The sequence below is a fragment of the Eubalaena glacialis genome, chromosome 4 (assembly GCF_028564815.1).
Source record: "Eubalaena glacialis isolate mEubGla1 chromosome 4, mEubGla1.1.hap2.+ XY, whole genome shotgun sequence".
In the NCBI taxonomy this organism is placed as follows: Eukaryota; Metazoa; Chordata; class Mammalia; order Artiodactyla; family Balaenidae; genus Eubalaena; species Eubalaena glacialis.
The window spans coordinates 151,286,822-151,297,100 of NC_083719.1; the positions used below are offsets into that span (position 1 = coordinate 151,286,822).

At 46.2% G+C, this 10,279-nt stretch overlaps 1 protein-coding gene across 1 annotated transcript in view; it reads left to right on the forward strand.

Moving 5' to 3' along the window:
* The window catches only part of DOCK2 (dedicator of cytokinesis 2), a 416,651-nt gene that overhangs the window by 342,329 nt on the left and 64,043 nt on the right, over positions 1-10,279 (forward strand). The window contains exons 31-32 of the mRNA XM_061188995.1: positions 1,279-1,379; positions 1,472-1,530. Coding sequence (XP_061044978.1) covers positions 1,279-1,379; positions 1,472-1,530 — 160 coding nt within the window. The remainder of the gene's footprint in view (positions 1-1,278; positions 1,380-1,471; positions 1,531-10,279) is intronic.

Genomic DNA, 10,279 nt, shown 5'->3' on the forward strand with positions numbered 1-10,279 from the left:
AACTTCCGATGAACATCTTTGAGTGAAGGATGAAGGTCTCATTGGCAGGTGATTTCCCCAGCTGGTGTTAACCCTCCCCTTGCTAGTCAATGTTTAGAGGAGGCTGGAAGTGTGTGGGCTTTGTCCAGCAAAGCTGCCCCCCACCTGCTCCTTGCAGGGCCATGGCATCTTGTAATAATTGCCCCTGAGCACCGAAGGCACCAGGTTGTACTATTTGCTTTGGTACCAAAGGAGTCACTAGAATAATGAAAAGAATAATAGGGCAAACCAGTGCTTTGGAGCTCTTACTGAGATTCATGCCCTTTAAACACATCATCTTTACCATAGCCCTCTGCAGTGGATACACAGGTACCTCTTTTGCAGATGGGTTCACTGAGGCTCAACAATACCTTGGTTTGGGTCTCCATCTCTCGGTTCTATAGCCTGTGTCAATATCACCGTCACTGCTGCTAATCTTTGGAGCCCTTGCTCTGCGCTGCACGCTTTACCTGATCTATTTCACCATGAGCAGGTAGAGTGGCTTCTAGTATTAGTCTCTCCATTTAACACCAAGAGATCATGTAAATGTTATAGTTATGACAAGCTTACCTGTGAACTTGGCCCTCAGTGGTTCTTGAACTCAAATTAGCATTACAGTCACCCAGAGTACTTGTGAACACACGGATTTCTGGGGTCCGATTCAGTAGGTCAAGGGTGGGTCCAGAGAATTTGCGTTTCTAATGAGTTCCCAGATGATGCTGATACTGCTGGCCAGAGCCACACTTCAAAACCACTGAACTAAAGAGAAGGAAAAGGCAAAATATTCTAAGATGGAATAGGTTGCAGGCTGGTCCTCTGAGCTGTCGGGTGAATTAGGGAGGACTTCCAGAGAGGCTGAGAGTCTCTGAAATACTTAATCCCTCATCACCCTCTAATTCTAGGGCAGAGAACCAGCTCACCAGGGCACCCAGCTGGGGCGACTTATTTGTCTTTCAAAAAAACAAAACGAAGCAAAACAACAACAATAAAAAAGCAGCCCTAAAATCTTCCTCCTTGCCCAAATCCTGTTGTCAGAGAGAGGATGTGGTCGGCACCTAGAGAAATCCATCAATTATCCTCGCTTTGGCCGGGATGTTAATTTCAGAGTCAGTGCTAGTTACAAAATTGCAGCACGCAGAATTAAACTGGTTCTGTCTCTGTCTTCTGCCATCTTCATAAATTATTCACATTACCCAGCGTTTAATATGCTTTCCCACTTCAGACCCTCTCCATGACTGATCTCCATTCTTTCATTTACAGCTGTGGAACAACTATTTTCATCTGGCAGTGGCTTTTATCACTCAGGATTCTCTGCAGCTGGAGCAGTTCTCACACGCCAAATACAACAAAATCCTGAATAAGTAGGTTGCATTTGGATCTCTTGAAAGGGGGGTAGGGGTTCATGAGAATCTCTGAGATGGTGACTGAAGCAGACATTTTTTGTTCCTCCTAGGTACGGGGACATGAGACGGCTAATTGGCTTCTCCATCCGTGATATGTGGTACAAACTTGGTGAGTAGGCACACGCATCCAGACAGACGCCATCTGCACAGGCCAGGCTCCTTCTTGAAGACCATCCGTTAGAGGGCCATGGGGGCTTCAGCAATGGGAGCTTGAAATAATGGTTTATCACTGTATGCACCCCGGGTCCTTAATAAGTGCCTGATGAGAGAGGGTGCCCATCCCCCGAATCCCACCCCCCAAAACAGCTGTGGATCTGCTTCTCCTTGATGCCCCTGAGGGGTTAAGTCAAACGGGAATTTACAAGAAAGAGAAAGAGCACGACTGCTGTGGGAATGCACGTCCTCACACGTCACACATGTGCTTTCTGCTTACTGGTGGGCGTTCTGCATCCTGCTTCCCATGTGATGTAGTGATCTACAAAAGACTGTCCGACCGCATGGGGGAGAATTGTTTCCATGGAAGACGAAGGTCTTTTGCGGTATGTTTGAGCTGAAACGTGACCCCAGAAGCTGTCCCTGCTTCAGTGAGCTGCAGGAATCCTGTGTGAGCTGAGTGGCATCTGTGGGAGGAAAGAAGGGGAGATGGAGTCAGCCAGGCATTTAGGGAGGGTCTGAGTCAGACCAGGGCTAAGGAGATCTTTATTTAATCTTCACATCACCTCCTGCAAGACGGAAACATTACCTGCTCCTTTTACTGATCAGGAAACTCAGAGAGGGAAGCAATTTGCTTGAGATGAAACAGCGGCAAATCCCAGAGCTTGGTTTTGATTCCACGAGCCTGGGGGCCACATACCTTGCCCAAGACCTGAATCCTGCTCCATAAATAGGTGCGGAAAGGATGAATGGGTAGATGGATGGATGAATAAATAGTAACAAGTAATGAGCCATTTTCACCTCCGATTTTTGTGCACCCTCCTTGACTCTCTGCTGCCGAATTGCTCTGCCCTGGGCTTGGATGTGAGCCCTCTTCAGTCAAGCACTTGCAATGCTGTGCCCATCTCTTAGCTTCAACCTATATCACCTCCCCTCACTTTGCTTCTTGCCTCCCCAGACATCGTAGTGTCTTTCAGTTCCCATCTGATTTCCTGGACAGCCGTTCCTTGCCCTTTCCAGCAAGGCCCATTCGTTGTGGGGAAAGCACAGTGGATATCAGCCTGGGTTTTGTGTTTGCTGGCAGCAGCTCAACTCAGGCCAAGAGCACATACTGGTAACAGGAGGGTTGTGGACTGGCTCACAAAATCAAAGGGAGAGCTGGGCAACCAGGCCCAGAACGGACTCCACATCCCTGCCTGGGGCCTTGCCCCGTCATTTACATGCGATGAGGCCCAAAGCCAGGGGACTGAGTGACACTGGGCCTAACCTGGGGAAACAGCATCTCCTCCCAGGGTGCTTATGAGGATCATAAGAGCAAATACTGGGAGAGTGAAGCCATGGAGGCCACACCCATGTCAGAATTTTTATCATTATTTTTACCCTTGCGCCATCAGGAGGGAGCCTAATTTTCCTGTTCTGGCTCAGTAGTCATCAAAGCCAGGCCTGTGTCACTAAGGCCTGAAGGGCAGGGCCCAGGCAGCGCCCAGGCAGGTAATGTAAAAGAGTGAAGGGGCTGATGTATGTTAAACCCACAGAAATCCATAAAGCAGGGTACTGTCAGCATTTGGGGTTGGATAATTCTTTGTTGTGGTGGCTGCCCTATGTATTGTAGGATATTTAGTAGCATCCCTGGCCTCTAGCCACCAGATGCCTACCCACCAGATCCTCCTTAGTTGCGATAACCAAAAAAAAGTCTCTAGACATCGCCAAATGTCGTCTGTGTGTGTGTGTGTGTGTGCGTGTGCGTGTGTGTATACAGAATTACCCCCATTTGTAAGCCACTATCATAAATAAATAACATCTCTGCCCTGTTTTTCTAGAACAGCATACCTTTCTCAGTCTATCTTTTGTTTTTCCACTTTGGATAATGACAGGGCTGTAAGAAATATTTTATGTTTCATTTACCATTACCCTGCAATAGGAAAAAACAAAAAAGCATAGTGCAAGTGAAGGCCTACCTGGTGGCCAGCATCTGGCCTCAGGGGTCAGGCTTATAGGAAGGAGTAGGTGGGCCTACAGCTGAGTGAAGCAGATGTGCCCCAGCTAAAAGGGACAGTTGCTGTCCTGCTCTGGTTGACTGCCATCCTTTTAGAATGCAAGGCCGACCTTGTCACATCTTCCGTTTTTTCAAAAGAAGCCAGGAAACATAATTTTAAAATGCATTTTCCAATTTATGAATATTGGTGATAACTAATTGAAAGTTTTTAAAACGTTGAATGTGTCCAGTGAAACATGGGGCCCAGATTCGGTTTGCATATGAGTTTGCATTCTTTGCTTTACAACAGCAAAGAGGAGGTAAAGCCGTGGTGGGCTTCCTTTCCCAGATCTACATATCAAGCTTTGCCAGAATTGCAAAACAGGGATCTGTGCTTTGTTTGTTTCTAGTTCTTCCACACAGCCTGCTCTTTTCTGAATGTCCTTCATTGCCGTTGTTTTGCACACAGAAGATTTTATTTAGATATAGATTATGTTTTGGCAGGCATTCCTGTGTTCCCAATTATGCTGATGAATGAAAAGATGTTACCAAATATTCCACCTGCTTAGAATCACAGAACATCAGAACTGGAAGGGTCCTTTAGAGATCATATTGTCCATCATTTTTCAAACGTTTATTTTTAGCTGAGGACCAATAAAAAAATATCCTGCTCAACACAGAAATTGGATGAAAGCCAAGCTATTCTAATTGAAGTCGAGTGGGGAGCCCAGAGCCCATTATAATGGGCCTCTCCTGAGCTCCCATGTAGACCCCTGTGGATTTTCTGGGGAAAAATCCTGAAGTACTTCAGAGAATAGTTTGGAGCTACAGGTCTGGTCCAACCCACCATTTTACCGATGAGGAAACTGAGGCGCAGAGAGGCAAAGAGGTGTGTACAAGATCCTGGAGTGGATTAGAGTTAGATTCAGGACAAGTACCCTGGCACGAGTGTTTGTCCAGAAGCATCACAAACTCCTTGATGTATTCAAGTACCTGTAGGATGAATTAATGTAATTAAAAGATATACTTGTTAGGGTTTGGGGGTTGCAAGAAAGAGATGCTGACTGTGGCTGCCTTAATCAGGGAAGGTACTTAGCGGAAGGGGAAGGGGAAATGGGCTACGAAGGGTAGGGCCAGAGACACTCAAGGATCCACGGCAGGTGGTGTGACATTGCCTTCAGGATGTTCCGTCCCAACATCACTCTGCTAAAGGTCCAGTCTCCAGGGGACACCATTCTATTGGCCTTCCTTGGATGACCTCTCCATCAGTGCCCCCACCAAGCCTACATCCATCAAGGGAGGCAGAATTTCCCAAAGTAAAATGTTCATGGAGTTATGAGAGGTCAAACAAAGGCACAGATGTCCACAGCAGAAAACAAAAAGTAAAGGATGCTGCTGGCAAGGATGGCGGAGGCTCCAAGGAAGAGGAAGGTATATCAGCCTGAAGGGGTTTTCCTGCTGCTCATTAGTTACATGGCTGCCTTCTCTTTGCCTATCTCCTTCAGAGATAAGGGGAGGCAGAGTGAATGGATGGTTCCCCATCCCCACCCTACTCTGCATTCTGCCAGATGATGTCATTAGCACACTTTCTCTAACATGCTAATGAGGTTAATCTGCTAATCCAAACCAGGAGTAAGCACTGTATACATGAGTGCCCAAGGTAGTGAGAACATTGCCTTGGGTAATGATGGGTTTTAAAGTGCAATTCGTGGAATATCCAAGACAGAGTGAAACTTAGAAGCTATCTGTGGCAGACAAGGCTGAGTGCCCACACAATAGCCATTCCATCCTTCTTCCTGGCTAACTGATCCCTGATTTTTTTTTCATGATCACAATTTGCTCAGTTAACAATGACTTGTAGCAGGTGATGGCCATGTGACCCCGCTCTAGCCAATGAGAATCAGAAGAAATAAACTTCCTGGGGCTTCAGGAAAACATTTTTTCCCAATTAAAGTAAAAGGAAGGGGGACAAATTCAATGAGCGCAACACATTTTTTGCCCATAGTCTTTCCCCCTCTTCCTTTCTGGGAAACAGTAAGATGCCTGGAGGCGTGGTAGCCACCTTGAAGCCATGAAGACAAGAGTCACACCCTAAGGATGGAGGAGCAGCTCTGGACTGACCATCTTTGGCTTCTTGTTAAGGAAGAAAACTAAAGCAGAACTTACTCAGTTTAGCCATGGTGATCAGATTTCTGCTACATCCCTATCTGATACATCATCTAATTCAATGCCTTGATTTTACAGGTGAGGTCACTGAGGCCCAGAGAGGCACAAGGACATTCCCAAGGTCAACAACAAATCAGTGACTCAGCTGAGGCAAAAGAGCCAGACTCTTGACCTGAAGTCCAATGTTCTTACTAATAATTTGTTTCAGAATATGCAAATTATTTTCAAAGAGTATGAAATAGCCAACTACGTTTTGCAAAGACTGCTGATAATGAGTAAATCATAATGCATGTTAAGTTTTAAAATTTTGTTTTAATGCCCAGTGCAATCAGGACATCATCACTATGATCATCAGTATCATCATCTTTTTCTCATCAGGAGAGATTTGAGCAACCCTGTGATTATAAGATAGCTAATTGCAAAGATAATCTCAGGCTGGAAGATTATTCAGGGACAAGTCTAGACATCTGTGTGTGTGTGTGTGTGCGTGCTTTTGTGAGAGAGGGTACATGCAGGGAGGTCTTTATGGAGAGAAGGACCATATGTTGGTACTAGGACCCAGCCACTAAAGGGTTAATGCCATTTGTGTCTTTGAATCCTGGGATGATGCCAAATATAATGTACTTTTCCTGATAATGTAGCATCATAACATTTGATTTCTGCTTACAGTGAAGCAATGCACGTTTTGGCAAAATGACTTTGTACTTAACCATCCCACATTCACTTGGGTTAATGCCGGTCTGCTGTGTTAACAGTCTTCATGGGAAAGAAAGACAAATTCCAGCGGCTGGCATCATGGCCTCACACGTGGGGAGGTCACTCCCGGCAGAGCTGTGAGAGCAACTGCGCCATTACTTTTTAAGCATCTATGGGGTGCCCAGCTTGGTGCTAAGCTCCAGGGAAGGGCGGGAGAGTTGGGAAAGTATAAGGCACGGTCCCTGCCCTGCCTGGAAGAGCCTACCATCCAGCTCTGAGAGTAGAACAAACTAAGAGTTTAAAGAACAAAGTAAGAGCATGTTCTTTAATGTGAAATGTGTGGTGGAGACTCAGGAGTTCAGGCAAACAGGAGGATGGCTCTTTTGAGTAAATGGCTCTTGAATTAGACCCCAGGGTGGTCAGAACTGAAACAGAGGGGAACGGGGGAAGGGCGACTATTCCAGGAGAGCAACCAGCCTAAGCAAGCATGGCTTCTTAGAGTTGGGGAGAAGCTGCTGGGAAGAAATAGGAAATGGGATTAGAAAGGCATCCATCCATCCACCCATTCATTGATTCATTTAACAACAAATATTGAGCACTGTGATAGGCAGAATAATAGCTCCCCAAAGTTGTCCGAGTCCTAACCCCCAGAACCTGTGTATAAATTACCTTACATGGCAAAGTAGACTTTTTAGGTGTAATTAAGGATCTTGAAGATGGTGAGAGTATCCTGGACTATCCCAGTGCAATAACAGTGTCCTTATAAGTGAAGAAAGGAGGCAGGGGAGTCGGAGAAAGATTAGAAAAAGCAACACCGTTGGCTTGAAGATGGAGGAAGGGGCCATGAGCCAAGGAATGTGGGCGACCTCTAGAAGCTGGAGAAGGGAAGGAAACAATTTCCTCCTTAGACCCTCCAGAAAGAACTCAGCCCTGCTCACACTTGACTTTAGCTCAGCGAAACCCATTTCAGACTTCTGACCTCCAGAAGCATAAGGTTAATCTGTGTTGCATTAAGCCACTGTCTGTGGTGATTTATAATAGCAGCAACAGGAAATGAAGACAAGTACCCTGTAAGTGCCAGGCACTATGCCTGTAGCTGAGGCTACAACTGAAAACAGTTGTAGTTAGAGACATAGCCCCCAACCTCATGGACTTTGCACTGAATAGTAACAAACTAATTGCAGAGCTATTTAATTATGGTTGCAAGGGGACATAGCTGTAGAGCAGAAGCTGGGGGCACCCAGAGAGTGTGTAAAGAACTCCTGCCTAGTGAGTGAGCTGAAGGTGGCCTTGATGAGGAACGGGGGGAGCCCTGAGCTCCAAAGCAGTGCTGTCCTAAGGAACTAGCATGTGAGCCACCTGTCTAAATTTAAATTCTCTAGTGTCCAAATTTTTTTTTAAGAAGTATTTAAAAAGCAGTGAAATTCATGTTAACAGTATGTTTTATTTAACCCCATATTCCAAAGTGTTATCATTTCAACATGTAACCAATATAAAACATTACTGAGATATGTTACCTCCTTTTGGTTTTCCAGAACTCTTTCTTTGAAATCTAGTGGGGTTTTTTTTTACACTTACAGCACATCTCAGCTTGGAGTAGCCTTATTTCAAGTGCTCAAAGACACATGTAGCCAAGTAGCTTCCATACTGGATAGAGAACGAGTAAGATTTACTTGTGGAGGCGGTGGTGATAGGATTCAGGGTGGTGATGGGGTCAGGGAGAGGGAGGGAAGAGCATGGTGAGGAGGGGGAAGCAGGGCGAACCGGAGGAACAGGAGGCAGGCCAGTGGAGGGAGGCTGGGGTATGGAGACGGAGCATCGGGCCAAATGGGCCTGCAGAGCAATGGGACCCATGGAAGGACTGTAAGCTGTGGTCCAACATAATCAGACTGGGGCTTTTCAAACATCGTTGAGAACAGATAAGAACGTGTTTCGATAAGATAGAGAAGGGTTTAGAGGGTGGTGAATGTCAGCCATGGGCGATAAGATCCGTCTAATCCGGCCTTCTTCCCATGCCAGCCCTTTACTCTAGAGGTGAACGAACAAACTGACTGGACTGAGAAGTTCCGTGAAAAGCCCCAGGGGGCTCCATGAGGTCGGACCCGGTCTTCTCACGTTGCTTTTTCCAGAACCCACCCTCGGCTGAGCTTGTACTGCTCAGCATCGTCATCATCGTAATCAGCATCAGCACTTCCGGAGCCTTTCTAATGAGCCAGACGCTGTACAAAGCCCTTTAAGCTTCTCAACAGTTCTTCCAGGCAGGGACTATGATTATTATCTCCATTTAACAGATGAGATAACAGAGGCTCAGGGACATTAAGTGACAGGCACGAAGCCGCACGGCCTGGAGTGGCAGTGGGGAGACTTGACCCAGGTTATCAGGCTCAGAGATTCCGCAGGGCCTGGAGGGAAGCCGGGGCTGGGCATGTTCTGGGTAACGAGGAGGGAAACAACCGCCTGTCTTAGAGCAGTGCCGGGTGGGAGATTTTCCAAGCCTGAGAAGGAGGAGCAGAGATCTGTGTTCTTTCTTCCTCTTTTGAAGTGAATGAGTGGTCTTTTCTGATCAGCCCGGCTTTATTTCAGAGTCCCCAGGAGGCTTGCGGGACGCTGAAATCCAGGGGGTGGTAACTTGCCCTCATCCCGTTCATTTCAGGGTCTGTGCCAGCCCTCACAGGGCCTCACGCTCTCAGCTCGAGTGCCCCTGGTGCCCTGTCAGCCCCCTGAGGTCAGCGACTTGCCCCCCTTCATTCTCAGCCTGGTTCACGGGATTGTCTCCTTCCTTCCTCCTTCCCTACGCTCCTCCCTTCCTTCCTTCCCTTTTTCTTTCTTCGTTTCTTTTTTGCCAGGTCGCCTTCTTAGTGCCCTCAGACCCTTCGCCTGCAATCTCACGGTCTCCTCCTGAGAGGTGTGATAGACAAGGCCATTGCACAGACTGGAAACTGAGGCCGGAGAGCACAGGGGACTGCTTTCCACCTGCACACCTAAGCTCTTCCCTGTGCTCTCATTACCACTGGATCCTTTCCGGAAGCCTGTGTAACTCGGCATTTGGATTTATCCTCCTGGCTTATCGGCACTTTGTATCTGTTCCCAGGGAGAGTCAGCTTCCATTATGTGAAAAAGACCCTCTCACCCATTCCCTTCCTTGCCTTTTATTGAAAACAGCAGCAGACGTGTCTCTCGAATGAGGAAATTTTTTTTTTCCCCAAATGAGTTTGCATTCACTTAGCCACAAATATGTTCTCTGTGTTTGTGTGCGTGTGTGGGCATCTATGATTATAAAGGTACACATTCAGGTTACCTGAACACAAAATCCAATGTGCTGAAATTCCATTTTTGATGTAAATGAATAAAATTTCTTTCTGGAGCATTGTAAGTGCCGTTGAAATCACACTGCATTTAGAGAGCAGCATCTCTTTCTCTCCTCTTTCCCTATTCTTCCAAACATCTCTTCCACTGAATGCAGGTCAAAAGTGTCTAAGAAATCCCTGGTCTATGGCATGTCCGCTCTTTATTTTAAACCATCTTAAATATATCCTTATCAGACCCAATGCCCTCCAGTATTCTAAAGGCCTTTGTTGTATAAGCAATTTCTCTCATTCCATGGTGGCTTATCTGACAGTTTCTCATTTACCTTCTACTTATTATTGCAGTCGACTTTGAATTTTAAAACCCCACTGAGGGTTTAAAGGATCTTGAAGGACAAAATCAGAAACCTAGATTAGCAGTTACTATAAACCTGCAGGAAAGCTAGTTTTTTTTTCCTTTTTTTCTGTTTGGACCAATGTGAAGTATAATCCAAATACATCATATAATGAAGCTGATATCCTGGTAAAGTGTCTTTATATTTCACTCAACTCTCTGCCTGCCT